The following is a 17888-nucleotide window of genomic DNA, read 5'->3' on the forward strand; positions in this document are numbered from 1 at the left end:
CTGCCCTGAATTTTCTTGTGGACAAATGTCTGTAGACCTCCCCTATGGCACATACTCCTCCACCCTGCAGCTTTCTGCAAGGGATAATATGTGAGCAGAAAGGAAACAATTGTGACAGACAAGCTTGAAGTTTGAAAGTCTTTGTTGATGTATTAAAAATAAATGGTTCTGCTTCAGCCTGTGAAGTTTGATTCTCAGGTAGCAGCTGTGTGGGCTGAAGGAGGGGGAAGAGCTGTTTTGTTTTCTGGATTGTTTTCTTTATGCCTGTATAATCTCAAAGGGTTTTGCCCACCTGCAAAATTTATTTTGGAATAGCTTAAGTAGAATAAACTCAATGTAGTTGAGCTTACTGTAGTTGTAGTTGCAGTTTCCTATGTGTTTAGGAAATGTATATATACACTGATTTTATTGACAGCAATAAAATTATTACTTCCCTGTTTGCTGACCATAAAGCACTGGCATATTAATAATGCTGCTCTGCTAATATAGTCTTTATCATGTGTTTCAGTAAAATAATGTGCCTAAGAAAAGCATTTCTTTGCCAATAATATGCTGTAAACAGTTACAACAGTTGTGATATTTTATAAACCAGTTCACAGAATCACAGAATGCTTTGGGTTGGAAGCAACCCTGAACATCATCTAATTCCAAAGCCCCTGCCATAGGATGCCTCCCATTAGATTGGGTTGGTCAGGGCCTATTCAATTCATAACCATCCTTTGTGTCCTGTCTAAAGAACCACCTATGATGGACTTGGAAGAATTTGAACATAAAAGCTAATAACTGCATTAAAGGTTACTTATTTATTGAAGTGTCTGGTACAGCAATACAGGAATGCTGATGAGTTGCTATGAAAATGCTAAATTGGGAAGTTCTGAAAAAAAGATGACAAAAACATTTTGCATTTATTGAGCAAAACTAGCATTATTGAACTAGTGCTTAATAATGAAAGACTCAAGGAATGGAGCTAAAGATTTAGTGAATTAAATGCATCTAGAAATTATACTGTGGGAGTTTTATACAGAAGGACCCTGGCAAGAATTTGGTCCTTGGTCTGTTCCCCAAAATTCCTTCTTGCCTTTAATTAATCAATGAATAATTTAAGCCATTATACTTAAGCTTTCAAGGAGCTACGCATTGAAATGCAAGAATCTCAGCCTTAGCCAAAAGAGGGAAATGTTTATGATTCTTTTCTTGTCTTCTTCATCCTTTACACATTCTTTTAAAGTTGGTTTTATAGTTGATCCTTGATTTGCTTGTTGGCTGCTGGGTATTGTGAATTCAAAATGCATCATGGTAACTCCAATCTAGGTGTCTGTAAATGCAGAGGGAACTTGGCTGCCATGAGATTCATGAGTATTTTCCTTTCCCTGCAGAATGACAGAATCATTTAGGTTGGAAAAGACCTCTAAGGTCATTGAGTCCATGCAGTAACCCACGCTGCCAAGTCTACTGTTAAATCATGTCTCTGGCTCTGTAATCGAAGTTCACCTGTTGTAAAATAAAAAAACAAGGGAAAAAAGTAGAGAAATTTTGGGTTTTTTCCCTCATTTCTCTGAAGTTGCCAGAACTTCCAAATAGAAATGTTCCTTGGAAAGTTTCAACCTCCAGGAAACTGTAATAGTCATGAACAGAAATTACAGTCTTTGGTGGTGGAAGCACTCACATAACCTGGTGTCTGCACACAGAAGCAAATTTTAAACTAGCTCTTTCCTTTTTTCAAGTCCTTTCTTAATAGCTCTCAGTTTATGATAGTAGCTAAAAAACACGTGGGGGTATAACTCTTTTCTGAACTCACAGGTTGTTTTAGTGTCCTGCTGCCACCCCCCTCATCAGCAGATAAAAACTCAGCACCTGCTGAAGGTTCAGTGGTAGGGAGGGTTCTCTGGAGTCACTGTCTGGCAGCTGTGACATTCAACAGAAATTATCCAACCTGTCCATCTTGTTCCCTCAACTGGAGAAAATTACTGTGATCAAAATGGAAAGACGAGTTCTCAACCTTTGATTTACTTCACAGGAGGGAGGTTTTCTGTAGCAATTGGGAAGTTTAGCTCTTAAAGGTTTCAGTTTCCATCACAGTGGATTCCACAGTGTTTCTGGGCACTGGGAAACAGATGTGCTTTTATTTCCTGATTTATCAATACTTTGTGGCTAATGTACAGAAAAGATTTTGAATTTTTCAGAACATTATAGCTCAGCCTAAAAGCTTCCTTTTAAATAGCAGAGAGCAGGACTTGACAGATGATGTCTGAATTAGGAAAAAAAAAGACAGTGTGCATTTTAATGTTATTTTGTCCATTTTCTCTGGTGCTTTGGCATTTGTTGGATGGAAATTATCAAAACCAGCTTGGACAAAGAATAGTGGTGTTAATTCTGTAGGATTTGTGAGTAAATTGAAATATTCTGGCGTGTAGCAACAGCAGATGTTGGTTGGAAACCTGACCCACAGAAACACAACCTAAAAGGGGACCAGCAATACTGCAGTTGAAAGTGTTGGCCTAATCCCTGTTAGTGCAACACTGAAAAAAAACAGTGCCACTGTTTGTTTCTGCTGTACATTGTAGGAAATTATAAAGAAAGGCAAAAAAAATATATATTCCTGCCACCAAATCTTATTTTATTATGCTCACATATACTACAGAAGAATGATGTGTAAAAAGTAAACATACTTCATAATAATTGGGGGGATAGGAAGGGGGAGATTAAAAAAATCATGGTACCTTTTAATTTTTAGATATCTTTTCAACACTTTTTTACTCCAGGCTCTGAAATTCATTTTTCTTTCAGCACTTTAGAGACTTTGATTGATTGCAGCATCAGACTTTGATGAGTCCAAAGGCATCACACCTAAGATGACTGTGCTTTCTCTTTTTGCTCGTTATAAATTTCTTCAAAGGGAATATGTTGTTTTACTGCATGGCATCTCCATCTGGTCTGATGTGAGAGGGAAGCATGTTTTTTGAATAACCAGCAATTCCCAAGTCTCAGCTTTTCTTCTTTTCAAATGGTTACTGAGGCAAAACAAAGATGATCTGTGTATCACCAGCAATGCTGAGGTTCTGTATAGTGAACCTTCCCAGTGAGTGGGCTTTGATGAGTGAGAACAACTGTTTCAAAGTTCTACAGTATTTACAGTTGTAGAGGCCTTAAGATTTAGAGGATTTGTGCAAACATTTCATCTCTCCAGTGTGTGCATTGCAGTAGACATGTGACAAGCGTTCCCTGTATCTTATGTTCTCCTTTAGTCCAAATCCTTCAAAATTTAACCTCTACTGATTTATGTTTAATTATTGGACATGTGGATTATGATGTGTTTTCCAGTTAAATACATTTGTTTACATTGTTATTTCTACCTTTGTGTGCAGCTATAATACCAGATTGAATTGATGTGCGACACAATAACATCTTCAATGTTTCTTTATTTTTTATTCACTGCAGATGTGATCCATACTGTTGGGCCCATTGCAAGAGGCCATCTCACTGACACTCATAAAGAAAACTTAGCAAGTTGCTATAAATCCTCTCTGAAACTGGCAAAAGAATACAACATCAGATCAATCGTAAGTATTGTGGGAGAGCACATTTTTGTTTTTGCTAGTTTGGATCTTACTTTCCTTGATGTAGAATCATTAGGATTGTAAGCTTCCAGATACATTTCTTGCTCTTCATGCCAGGAGAACCCAAGAAATTAAACATTATTTGGCCAAAACAATTGCTAGATCAAAGGACTAAGCTTGTTTTAGGGGTTAGGGAAAGTGTGCCTGGTAGTAGGAGGACAAGCAGCTGTCTCACTGAAGAAGGGAGGAAGCTGATCCCATGGCTCATTCTTATATTTATTTAAATAATGTAAAGAATGTCTTATTTATTTAAAAAACCCTGAGAAGGTCACTGGTCAGGAGGATAACTGCATGCAGTACAGCCTCCTAAATAGCTGAGAAGTGATTAATGCATTGCTTCTTCTACCTATTCATAGTTCTTCCTAAAAATAAGGGAATTGGTCAGTTGTTACTGGTTTTAGCATCCTCTCACCAAAATCTATGTTAAAATAGCCTATTTATGTGATATTTCATTGAACTCTAAAGTTCACTGAACTTGAAATGCACAGTACAGTGTTTTTACCTCAAAGTGCCAAATTTTCAAAGGCCACAGAGGAAAGAAGCTTTTCCCTCTCCAGCTCCAGAGCTTTAATTCTGTAGCTGACACGGTTGCAGCTTAAGCCTTCACATATGCATAGGTTAGTTCCTTGTAGGTTTGAGAAAGAATTTGCCTTCTGAGCCTGACTTCACACCTTTGGGGTCATTTTGGCTGGTTATATGATAGCACATATGTTTGGCAACTTAGACTGCAAACATGCACACAATCTTAAAATATGTGAGCTGAAACAATGGTGTTATATGAAGATGTAATATTCAGTAAGAGGAAGTTATTAACACTGAAATACCACAAATGAAAAATAAAGCTTTTTGAGGAGAGGGGCAGGACAGTTTGTAGGGCCTTGAACTGAAGTCAGATGTGGCCTTCAGATTCAGACCTGATGAATATCATTTATTTCTTTCTCTTTGGTGAGAGCTCTGCTCTTCAACACTTTTTGTGCTCATGACATCCTCTCTCTGCTTCTCAAAATGATGCCCAGCAAGCCCCCTCTCTGCCATTATACAAACCATCGTGGGGTCTGGTTTCTTGGTGGGTTTGAGTTGTGTTTTTCTTTAATTCTAGGCATAAAAATTAGAGCTGAAAACAACCTTGGGTTGGTGGGCATGTTTTGAACCCCTCTCTGGTGTTGTTTAAGCACCAAAGGATGCTCATCTCCTGCTGCAATTCTCACTGGAGCCAGTAAGAGTTTTGTGCAGTTGTTACTGCATCTATCCTTGTTTCTGCCTGCTCTGGGCAATTACAGGCTTTTAGGGCATTCAGGTTTGAATAAAGTTCCTAATATGATGTGGGAAAATGAAAATAGAATAATAATTATGAAATGGTGTAAAAAAGAGTATTGAAGTAACACAGGAAAAACTTCAGTGGGCATTGGTCAATGCAGGTAATGCTTGTGTCTGTAGAGAATCTGTAATTTTTAGGACATTCTAGGTGGTAACATGGTGTTTAACATGGAATAATAAAAAGGGATTGTACCCATAGAAACTAGCCTGATATTTCATGAAAACTAGACTGATATTTTGCAAAACCTGGCCAGGTATTTTAATGAGAAAAGATAACCACAGGAGAAATGATACACAGGTTATTTCCTTGCTGGTTAAGAGTTGTTGCCTGTGCACCTGTTGGAGATAAAAAATGCTCAGCACCCAGACTTGCAGAGCACAGCTGCACAAACTGAGCAGGAGCCAAGAGCCATCCATTCATAGCAGCATTTGGAAGCTCAGCAAGTCATATGGATTTTAAAGGCCACATGACAGATCATGAACTGTTCTGAAAAGCCCTAAGGCCAGTGATTTCAGTGATGCCTTGGGAGGTGAAGGCTACTTGGGTGTCTGTCCTAATGACCAAACCAAGCCTGGAGAAAAGTAAGATGTATAATTCATTTAATTAGGGAGCAGTGGTTTACTGTGAGTCTGAAGGAAAGGAATGCCAAGTGTAAGGGGGTTTCACAAGATCCCAAGTACTGTAGGTGTAGAGGGAAGGAAAAGAAAGTGATTTAAAATATCCACAGATTTCTGAGGCTTGCAGAGACCTGATGGAGTGAGCAGAGGATTCAAATTGACTCATACAGACAACATTTGAGTGTCAATTGTGTTATGGCAACAGAAATATTGGCAGTGTGATGAAGACAAACAAAAATTGAGGAGTAAAATTTTACCTGTGTAAAACTAGGAAGAGAAAATCAGCTGTGCTGATGGATTGCCTATTTTGATTGCCTCTTTAACAAGAAGGTGAAATAAGGATGTGAAAGAGAAAAACAAGGATTTTTGAAGCAGTTAATGAGTAAAAGGAGGAAAAGCCACATGTTAATGACACTTAAATGAATAGGTATTGGTGATAGCAAGTTGCAGTATGCCAAAAGTATTTACTAAACCAGAGAGCATCAGTGCACTGCAATTGTAATAACTGAGAAGGAAGCAGGAAGATATTAGACTGTAACAGCACAGATCTGTTACCTTCAAAACAGAAAGGACAAATCTAGAAATTATTACAAGAAAGGAAAAAGCCCCACCACAATTAGAAGTGTTCTGAACATGAATTGTGTCCAAGGAGTTAGAATTGCTGGAGGCATTATGAATAGAGGGTGATGATGAATGGCAGCATCCTGAGCTGGACCAAAGCATCAGAGTGACTCAGGGTGCACCACTAAATGCAGTTTAATTTAACAACTTAATGGTTTTTGAAGAGTACATAAACACCTCATTAATTACATTTACAAATGATATTACAATAGGCAGTGTTGCAAGCACTGGAAAAGGACAGAAATATAGGATAACAATTGATCAGAGACTGAATATAATTGATCAAAGACTCATCAGCATCCACTCCAGTACCAGAAGGGAGTTTCTGCCTTTGTTGCAGTGGAGGAGAGGTCAGAATTGTAGCTGACAGCTACAGTGGAACTCAGCACAGGAAACGTGGTGGGAAAAAAAAAAACCCAGCCAGTTCACAAATAGTCCAAGTGTGTCAGAAAACCAGCACAATGAGGAAATGGTCTTGAATAATAAGTCTCATATTAGATGTACTTAAAGCAGTTATTTGTTTCACTATTACATATTGCTGATCTGCCTCTGGAGAAATGATGGATGCCATAGAGATTGTACTTCAGTTCAAAGTGGACTGGGGAGAACAGGAATAGGATTCAAAATAGACCCAAACTCTGTTATACATATGTGTGTGTAGTTTTACACACTGAGGAAGGGAATCAATTGCTTTGAAATGCTGTGTAAATTCTGAGATGCAGCTTTATGGAGGGGGGGAGAGGACAATAAAATTGTGTGTGGGATAACAGGGCAATCATGTGGTGGAGCTGATAGTAATTTTAGGTTGCTTTCACATCCAAGGTGTCCAGGCATGGATGAGAGCAACTCTGGCTGACTCCTAAGGGAGCACTGATATCTCATCTGCACATGCTTTCATCTTCATATCTAAAAAGAAAAAGAAAGATGGGTACAACTGAAAATGAGATGAGGGAATGTAACAAAATGCCCATCAGAGTGATTGCCAAGGTTCATAATCCACCAGCAGCCCAGCTGTGGGTGAGGATCTGCATAGACATTGAGGCAGGAAGAAAAGCCTCAGGAACAAATTTGATCATCCTCAGGATTGCCCAGAGAAATCACACAGCCCCTGGCATTTGTCTCCTGAGCCTGTTTCCTGAAACATTTTATATTCAATATGAGGTTCCAAATGCCATATCAGCTATTTTGTACAGAGTCAGCCTCTCTCAGGTCATCCACTCCATCTGCCCTCTAGGTTACTGAATTTTGTGCTAGTCTGTGTCCTTGTTATCTTGCATTTCCAAATGCACGTGTTGCTTTTTCCTCAGCACTTGTTTGTGTAGCTGTGCTCCCTCTAGGGCACTTGTGCTGCTGTCTGACTATTTGTGTGGTCAGGGTGAACCTTTTGTCTTGGATGAGTCTTATTTCTATAATCCTCTGTCTGCTGAAAGAGGATACTTGAGACAGGTTTCTGTTTATCTCCACTTAAGTTGGTTCAGCTGAATGGGAGAAAAAATATTTAAGGCAATTCAGAGAGAGTAAATAGCTGGTGTTTGAGCAAATTAATTTTCTTAAATGTTCAGAATAATATCTTATTAGTAAAAAAAAATTGTATGTTGATGTTGTTGTGTTTTACACAGTACTAAGGATTGCTATCATGCATCAATTTAATCTCTGCTGCCTGGAACACTGGAAATACATTACAGGCACCAAATCTTTAATGAAGGAAGATATAGCAAAAAACAGTCTAATAGGTGCTTTTCCCCCCTGTTTTTCTGTACTGGTTTTCTAAATAAGAGTCTTACAGCCCAATTAAGTGTAAGGTTATCAGGCAGACTGGGGCAGTTGTAATCACTGTTTTCAGCTTTTAAATTGGTCCCCTGTTTACACAGTCTTTGAAATTATTTGCTCTGTGTGCTCTAAGTTTTTCATGGGACCTCTCATCCTGCTTTTCTGTGCATGCACTTCTTTGAAGCCATCTGATACCCTGGAAGCTTTCAGAACATCAAACACTTCCCCTACCACCTACTTTATTCAGACTTCACTTGTGGTTAAAAAAATTTCAATTAATTGCTGTCAGTCAGATTGCAGTTAGACAGGGACTTAATGAACTGCACAGAAAATAAAATAATAAAAAAGATGGTGTGTGTTGCTGTGGGTGGGATCCAAGCCAAAAGAGCTGCAGTGTGTTTGCAGAGAAGGGAAGTTGGTGCTGGTCCTTCTCTCAGAGCAGCCTTCCTCCACAATGGTGAAGGAAATGGAGTTCTGTTTGAGACTACAGCTCTTCTGTTGTTCAGGACTGTGCTTGGGATTGCAGTCTTCAGGAACTCTTCATGTTGGCAGGGGGTGAATTGTGAAGCTTTAACAAGAAGCATTTCTTTAGCTTGTACCCTCTGACCTCCACCTCGAGGGAGAATTACAGGGGACCGAAGGGGGCAGGAGGAAATCCTCTAAGAATGTGGCTTTTTTTTGTTCCAGAAGGAGCTCTGCTTATCCCCAACAAATGTATTAACAACATCATATGCAAAATACAGACTTTTTTCCTGTTGTTCCCCTAGAGTCAGGTAGGGAAGAGTTTGTGTTGTTCTTGAGCCTTACTAGATTAGTTTGGTGTGGCATTACAAAAACACCACCCCAAAAAGATCTGTCTCTTTCTGTGCTGTGAATGCAGACAGTTGTTCAGCTCCAGGGAAAACCTCTTAGCTGGACTTCTCAGAACAACCCCACTGCTCCTCCTGTCTGAAGTACACGAAAAGGCAAAAGGGCATCTAGAAATAGCTCAGCAGTGAGAGGGCCCATTCAAGGGCTGATTTGCTCATCATCAGGTCGAGTGGAAAAGCCGCTGCTCGGTGGTGGGATGGCCAGTGACCTGTAATGATGGGATATTCCTGGGAGAGTAGGTTGTGTCTTTGGGCTCTGAATCAAGTGTGGCCCTCCTGTGCACACAGCTTATGCTGCATTTTGGGCAGCTTTTTCACAAAAGTATGTTAAATAGGATCAGGAGGCGCTTTTTGAAATCCGTGTTTGGCCTCCATTCCTGGGGTCTTCAGTCGCTGTGCACAATGCATGATACTAGCTGTGCATTTGCAGGGGCTTTAAAATTGGAGTATTGTTTGAGGCTTCCTTAGAGAAATATTTCTTTCCTTTATAATTAAGTTAATCAACAGGGAACTTCAATTCTTATCCTTTTTTAGGTGTTTTTTTAAGCAAAGGTCATGTAATTATATTTTGCCTGTGATTGGCAAAGTTAATAAATATACTGATATAACTTGTTTGTACAGAAACACAACTTAATATTTATTCAGAGCAGCATGTAAAAATACATCAGGAAAGGTACCTGCCACTTAGCTGTTTATGGCACTTAAGAAACAAACAAATTTTTTTTCATTGTCTAAAATATTTGTCTCCACCTGTAATTAGGGATTTTAAAAAAAGGTGTGCACCAATATTCTTTCAAAAGGAAGCTGTACTTCTGCTAGGCTGCACAGTTTAATTGGGCTTCATTTGAGCAGAGGCACATTTAGCCTTTGTGATGCCTGAATCTTCAATTATAACTCACAGACTGAAATTTTCAGTATTTGTTTCAAACCCAGTGTGTTTTCAACTCTTCCTGTCATAAATTATAAAAGTAATGAAAGAGGAATTTTATTTGAATTGTAGGAAGATGCTTAAAAAGGTGCACTGTTGTGTATTGGTCTAGCAGTTTTGGTTTTTACACTCTTGCTTTTACCTGTCTTGCTCTCTTGTGCTGTAGAGTTATGTTTTAGGGAAAAGTAAAGTGATTTTTTTTTTTTTTTTTTTTTTTTGCTATTTCCAATGAAATTTATTTCTTGCTGAGAATGTTGCCATAGCAATGAGTTATAAGTCTGAAATTCCTAAAGGTTGGTTTTATCATCTTGTTTTCTGATATAGATTCATATCCATCAATCAGAAGAGTTGCTTTGGAAGGAAATTTCCACAGTATCATAAATCCACTTAATTTGTTTCTTTGAAACACTTGTTTAACTTGTAAACTATGATATGACTGATGTTACATTTTCAGACTCAGCTTTCTCTCCAGCTTAGCCTTCCTCTTTCTTTTTTACTTTTTAGCTTTCTTCTTTTAGATATTTTCCAGGTAATATCCTTAAAAATTAATCTACTACTTTAAGTTTTTCAGTTTGCTTAATCATCATGTTGGCATCCAGTGAGGAGATTGTGATCTTTCCCTATGGTTTCAGAAATTATTATAGTTGGCCCTACTTTTGTTAATCAAAGGTGAATCTGCTGCTTTGTTTTGGATGTGCTCCCAACCATTTCTTCCAAAATTCTTGGTAGATTGAATTGCAGCCTTTTTTCTTCAGTAAGTTTCATTGAATGAAATGTATTCAGTGAGATGGAGTGTTGTCTTGGTTTGGATAAGACAGGTGCCTGCTAAAGAAGGCAGGAGCTTCCCCTGAAATGGAGAATGCAAACCCTCCCCACCCCTCCAAATTGCTATGAATTTTAAATTAAGGGGCTCTCAGGCAACAAAAAAATATACGGGAGCAGGAAATAACAGTTCTTTAATAGGGAAGGGGGGAAAAACCATAAAATGATAAAATAAAAACAATGCAGTACACTAAAATGACAGAGTCAGAACTCAACCTGACACCCTGTTGGTCAGGGTGCTGGCAGCAGTCCAATTGGAAAAGTGGCTGCAGTCCTCCTGAGGTGTCAGGTGTGGTTCTGTTGGAGCAGGGGGTCCTGTAGAAAAAGGGTGATTCTTCCTCCGCAGATCCGTGGAAGAAGAAGCAGCTGCTGTTCCTCTGGTGAATCCAGTGGAGAAGCTGTGCTGGTGTGTCAGAATCTCCTGATTATATCTGGATAGCAATGCTCGGCTCCTCCCTCTGGGCGGAGCATCTCACAATGGGATGTTACAGTTCTTATCAGCCATGCAGTGACATTCAATAGCCTCTTATCACGGGATGCCCCCTGCTGAGGGAGGAGTGATTGTGATCTCGCAGGGAGAGAGATAAGGGGAAATTGCCCACTTAACACCTAGACAACTGCCATACAGATGGTAATAGAATACATCCTGCCTTGCAATCCAGAACAAGTGTAAATTGCTACACCTGAACAGAGATGCTCATTCAGTTGAGGAAGGCTGAGGAATGATTGAAGCACTGGGCAGAGATTCTCAGAGAATAAGCTGAAGTTTGTAGTGGATCATGCACTGGAGGTGTGCTGACAGCCTTACACTGTTAAGGGAAAACCAAGAAAGGAGCAGCTATTGAGTGATGATTAAACAGGAAAAATAGCAAAGTTACCTGTTGTGCTACTGTGTCCAGAGGGGGAAGACAGTGCCTCAGCCAGAAATGGAGTTAGGAACATGCTAAAAGTAGAGTGAAAGAGAAAGGATTTTAAGCACAGAGAAGACCAAAGATGAGGAGAAGATGATAAAAAACCCCTAACACATATATAGGTCTGGAAGAGCAAAAGCCAGTTGTTGTCTGGGCTAGGGACAGGACAAGGAGAAACAGACTGAAATTACAGGACTGGACATTTAGATTTGAGATTGTGAGGAATTTCCTAACTGGGAGCTTGGTAAAACATTGGGAAAATTGCTTAGGAAAGTTGTGGCTCCACCAGTATGTGCTTGTGAGCCATCACCAGCATTTCAGTTTTGCTCCTGCCCCTGTCTGGTTACATATGCAGTATATATTTCCTAGGAGGAAGTGGTTTTGTTTGATTTGATGCTTGAAGTGTATTGCAGTGTTTGCTTACCATGGCTAAGAGTGGCAGAAGCAGCTCAGAGGCATACAGTGATCAGTTGTGAGTTTGTTTTATAGCAAGGCACCACACAGAAATTATTTGTTGTAACAGTGATGATGCTGTGACCTGATGTGATTCTTCCTTTTATTAAAGGAAGTCTGTAGTGGAGTCTGTGATGCTTCCTGCATAGGAATATCCACACCCCCCTCAGTGTGAGCACCTTAGCTTAGGTGTTCAGAAATGTTTTAAGTACAGACAGGAACAGGAACAGCCCAAAAAACTGAGCAAGTGCTTGAAGCTCTGCCAGCAGATGCATCTCAGGATGCTGGGGCTCAGATCCTGCACCAAGGGGCATTAACAGAAGACAAAGGCTAATGTAGCCCTTTCACCCTCCTGCTTCATCTTCAACCACAAACTGCCTGGATGGTATCAAGAAATAACTGTGTTGCTTTAATAAGCTGCGTTACCAGGCAGTCTCAGCTCTCCACTTTGTTGTTCTGTGGTGTTACTCTTGCAGCTGTTCTGTAACTTGGTGATCTTTTTGATGACAAGAGGGAGAAAGGTGAATTATTTTTTGGGGGGTTAAGAAAACACGGACTGAACACTAAAAAAACCATCCTGAACTGATGGGGAAAGAAAGGGAATTACTTGTTCAGGAATAAATTCTGCAAGTTTGTGTATGTGATGGGTTTAATGTGTGATAATTTGCCAATCACCCTGTGGGAAATCTGTGCTTAAAAGGGTGAAACTTTCTAGAGAAACACTGCCTGTTGGCTCAATAATTGGAGAACTGTCTCATTAGGGAAGGATAAAGTGCAGATCTGTCACACAGTGGACCACAGTGTTCATTACATGAGACAGCTCATAAAAGCCAGGGATTGCTGGAAAGTCTACATCATAAAATGTAGAGGAGGAAAATGTTTGATGTTTCTGTGCAGAGGAAATTGTACTTCATTGGGATTGAAAGAGAATTCAAAAATAATAAAAGTAGACTAGAGGGATTCTTATTTGCATGCACGTCTCAACGGTGGAGAGTCAAGTATTTAAGAAGTTTGTCATTATTTGAATAGCACATTCTTGTAATGGAAATTCAAGGTAAAAGCTAAGCATGTAAAAATTCCAATCAAATCCCAGGGAGTTGGTGAGCTGTGGCCATCAGGCTCTGTGCAAAGCCTGTCCTTTTATCTTGCTTCCTTTCACTGACCTATTCCCTATCACCTTGTTGGCAGTTTGTAGGCTCTTCAGGAGGGCTTGTGTTTCCTCTGAAGGAGCAATCAGACACTGTTAAGAGTCATGGGATTCTCAGCAAGAGCAGTAACGTGCAGTAGAAGTTGCAGCAGGGTTGGTTTGTTGGGGTTTTTTTTGCCACTGACTGCTGTGATTCTCTCCATCACCAGAAGCAGAGTCAAATTTTGCTGGGATTAGAAATTGCTGATTCACAGGTTTTTCTCCTGGTGGCATCTTCTGTGATGCCTAAAAGTGTATGAAGGGCTTTCTAGCAGATAATGACTTGTCAGTACCAGATTTCTTTTCTCCCTTGCAATTGGATTTTGAGGAAAAGAATTTGTGATGCTGCATTTTGGCACTGCACCGTTCTCCTGAGGTCCTTGTCACTTGGCTTTTTTTCATCTGACAATTTTGAGACATTTCTGTACATTCCATTTGCATTTTTTAAACATTAACATAAGAGAAAAAAAAATTAATGGAGAACAAACATTAACAGAGAACAAACAATAGCATGAAATTTCTGGTTTTTTTTTTTTAGTTTGAAATCAGTCAATTTGTAATTTGTTAAATAGCAAATTTAAAAAATAATTTTGAACATTGTTTTTATATTTAAATAGCTAATATGAAGCAAATAAATTAGCAACTTAAAGCATAAACTATTCTGTGTATCAGATGGGCATCATAATAGCTCCCTAGGTTAAAAAAAGATAGATCATGACAGCATAATCTCTATGTAGGATCAGAGTAGATATATTGGAAAGTAATTTTGAGAAATAATCAGAAGAGGCATGCTTTTGTGAGTCTTATTTGACAAGTCATTAAATAGGATTTTCCTAAATTGCTAGTAGTTGCTTGGAGCCATTTACATTATGTAGAAATCATATATTAAATCATAGTTACATATAAAGAAACAGCCATGTTCAGTAGTCAGTTACAAAATTCATACCCTTATCTAAAGGTTTTCCAGTATTATTCCTGTGGGATGATGTCATGTTATCTTTTAAGGAATCTAAAGTATAAAACTACTGTAATTGGAGTAATATAATTTAAGTAATATGATTGGCACTTCAGTGTTTATCCTGATAAAATATTAATTTCTTTCATCTGAAAAACTGTTCTCACCAAATATAAAACTACATGCAGGCCATGTTCAAGGAAACAGTTTAGCAGCCTGACTCCCATATCAACTCCTAGTGATGCCTGGCAGTTGGGATTTGGAGTTCTGTTCACAGCAGAGGTGAAAACAAATATAACAGAGTTATTTACTTTAGTAACAGAAAATATGACATAAAAAAATATGTTACTGTAGCATGACTTCCTGTGGCTTGTCATGGAAAGGCATCACTGCTGGGGAAAGAATAATTTTAATTGGGACAAATATAGGTTAATGAATTTTTTGTTTGCTCTTATTACACCTTTGCTAAAAGATGACTGCATGAGTGAAAGCTGTAAGCCAAGAACACACATTTCTGCAGGCTGTAATTAGCTGTAGCACGTTCAGTTTACAAGTGGCCTTACTAAAAAATTATTATTTATTCTAGTCTCATTGCAATATTACATTGTAAATCTTTCCCTAAGGAGATAAATCAGTGTATCGCTGGGTTTTATGAGTTTCCATACCTTTCTGAACTTTCTTTGACATACTGGCTGGGTTAAACCTTTATGAATTAAACCTTAGGCACAGAACCATGCACTTCCAGAGAGGTGGAACTCACACCAGACAGCGGTTTTTGTTCATGCTGCTTGATGTAGTTTGGACAGAAACCTTGGGTGATGATCTCAGACTTAGTGTTTGGGCAGAATTATCCACTGACATTCCCTCCTTGAACAGCTGGGTCCACACTTCCCCAACCAGAGGGCAGTTTTTCCCCTGCTTGTGTGAAAAAGGAAGACTGAAAGCATGTCAGAACCCACAAGAAAGGTGAGAGAGCATATGCCCAACAATTTTTTATGTTCATTACTACCAAATTTTTATACTCATTACTGCCAAATTTTTATATTCACTATTACCAAATTTTTATATTCATTACTACCAAATTTTTATATTCATTACTGTGGCTCCCAGAGCCTGGGCTCACTCTGAGAGCTCCAGCGCCACGCCAGGAGTGGGGAACTGTCACCCTTGAGCTAAGAATGACACAAGAACAGACCAGAGACTTTATGGCAAGAGGAGAAAAGAAGGCTTTATTACAAAATATTCTTTGTTTTTTATGGACTGATACGATACATTCTACTTGATTTGCTAATTAATAAACATCATCTTTCTCACACACCATCCTTGAGAAGAACAGGAGAACAAGGTGGAAAAACACCACTTGCAGATTGTTTATACTAACAAGTTAACACCTCCTTAAAATTGTTTTAAAAATTCTTTAAAAACTATTTTAAGAATTAAAAAAAAAAAAAAAAACAAACAAAAAAAAAACACTTTAAAAACACTCCTTAAAAATTCTCACAAGCCACTGTGAGAAATGGTTGCTGTTTGTCTCCCCCTGACCTCCTGGCATCCACAGGGAACTGCCTCGGGATGGGGATTTACCAGAGGCAGAAACTTTGGAGCTGCTTGCTCTGTGGTGCCAGACCCAAGTCAGGGAACAGGCAGAGGAGAAAGGAGGAGGCTCTCCATTTTGAGGTTCCACAAAGAAGAGTTTATTCCAAGCATAGGGATCATACACAAAGAGCCCCGGGAGCTCCTGTGCAAGGGGTTTTGTTCAGATACAAATCAGGGGGTGGACACAAACAGCAAACCAACAGGGAATCCTCAGGGGATGAGTGGGGGGATTCCATCAAGGGTTGGGGCCAGTTGGAGTAGGAGGATGGAGAGGATGGGTCACTTGGGCCAGTGGGGCTTCCAGGAGTAGAGGAATTCCAAAGGGTTTTTGCAGACAGGGATTAGCCCGAGGTTTGAGTGGCAGAGAAGGTTCGGGAATAAGGGGCTGGGTTGCCTTGAGAGGCAGGGAAAGAGCTGGAACAAAGGGCAGGGAATGGCATGAGGGGGAGTAAAACCCAGGGTGAACCAACTCAGGGAGAACATGGCAGTACAACAGAATGAACCACCGCACAAGGAATCAATAAAATAAATTCGAACTGCAACACATTACCTGTTGGCATTCCCTATTGTGGAAGGCATCCCTCCCTTAGTCCAGCAGAGAGAGTCAGGCTTTTTGCAGGGAGTTTTTCTGGCATGGTAGTGATGGGAATGATCCTCCTAGTTTGTAAGCAGATGATGTTTCAGTGCAACTTCTCTGTGTTCATTACTTTGGCGTGCCCTGGATTTGTCTGTGCCTGCCTCTGTAAATGTGCTTCTTTGTGTTGTCTCAGGCACGTTGGAACTGAAATGTGCCTCCCCCCCTCCTCCCCCCACCACTCTCATGGCCCTGAAGTTCAACATCCAAGTGTTTGTGCAGTACAGAAAACTTGGTACCTGCCTACCTCCTGCAGGAGGAGGAAATGCTGCCATTAATGATTCTGGATCACTGAAATGTGTCTGATATTGATCTTAAACCTCTGTCTCCTACTCAGTTCTCATTTATGTCTCAAGTCCTTGTGTGAGAGTTTTTTCCAGCTGGATCATTGCAGATCAGATTTTTTTTTTTTAAAGCAAAATATACAATGGTACAAAGCATTTCTCACACTTCTGTTACATGCCAGCATTCCTGTTTGACCATTCCTTATCCTTCCATTTTAAAATGCACCAAGACTAAGTTTTGTGACAAGGACAAGCACAAGACAAATATAAATCATCAAACTGTTACTTTTACTTTCTTTCTGATAACTTCATGTCTCCCTTGCATTCTAATTTCCCTGTTTATATACTGTGGTGCCATATTTTATTTCTTTAACAGAGAAACACATTGTTCCAAACATGGTATTATTACTTAGTGCAATCTTGAATCGTTATGTTGTTGTCTGTAGCTTTGTTTCTTTCTTCTTCCCACTCACTTTCTGTACATCCCTTTTTTGATCCCTCAAGGTGTGCTTCTTTGTGTTCAAATTCTGCAGGATATTTATTTATCAATTTTTCTAATCTTTCCTCTTCATCCTTTGTTCTCTATTCTCATGTGTCTTCATTATTTCAACCCTTTTGGATAATCTGTCAAATTTTTAAGGGTCTGTGGCTGTCAAAGCCACTGAGCTGCATTAAATAGAAGCTAAGTCATATCCTGGCCCACCTGAAGCAGCAGATATGTAGAGATTGTCATTTGGTTATCTCTCCCTAACACATCTCTTCTCCATTGCCCTGGCAGAACGTGACCTATAAGCTAAATTTTTCCTGCAGTATTCATATCTGAATGCTCATAATTCTCCAGTTCTGTTCTCTGTTTTCTCAGGAAAGCAAGCAAGGCCAAAGCACCATATCCAGATATATTCAAAATAAAATAGAGAAACTAAATAAGTTGGTATTCTTAAAAGAAAAATACAGTTTCAATAGACCACCAACCATTTGGTGCTCCAAGAACCATGTTGCTAGAAAACTCTGACACTGGTTCAGTTGAATAAGCTGCTGTCCCAGATGATGTATATTCATCATATTTCACCCCCAGAAGCTAATGACGTTAATGATGGCTAATTCTGCTTAGGCCTGATGGTAGCAGTGACTACAGCTTGTAATCAGGCATTAGAAACATCCCACTTGATAAATTCATGGATGCTGAGCCAAATCACCTACTTCGCTGTTCACTTTAATTAAAATTGCTCATGATCGATGGTTTTAAAAGCAGGAGCTGCTGATGTTGTTAATCACCATTTATTTTGCATCATTTCAGTGGTACATCT

At 39.4% G+C, this 17888-nt stretch overlaps 1 protein-coding gene across 3 annotated transcripts in view; it reads left to right on the top strand.

Moving 5' to 3' along the window:
* Positions 1-17888, top strand: part of MACROD2 (mono-ADP ribosylhydrolase 2) — an 851353-nt gene that overhangs the window by 494891 nt on the left and 338574 nt on the right. For all 3 annotated transcript variants that reach the window (XM_059840665.1, XM_059840666.1, XM_059840664.1), the window contains exon 6: positions 3439-3560. In XM_059840665.1, the coding sequence (XP_059696648.1) occupies positions 3439-3560 (122 nt within the window). The remainder of the gene's footprint in view (positions 1-3438; positions 3561-17888) is intronic.

Source organism: Haemorhous mexicanus, chromosome 3 (assembly GCF_027477595.1).
Source record: "Haemorhous mexicanus isolate bHaeMex1 chromosome 3, bHaeMex1.pri, whole genome shotgun sequence".
NCBI lineage: Eukaryota > Metazoa > Chordata > Aves > Passeriformes > Fringillidae > Haemorhous > Haemorhous mexicanus.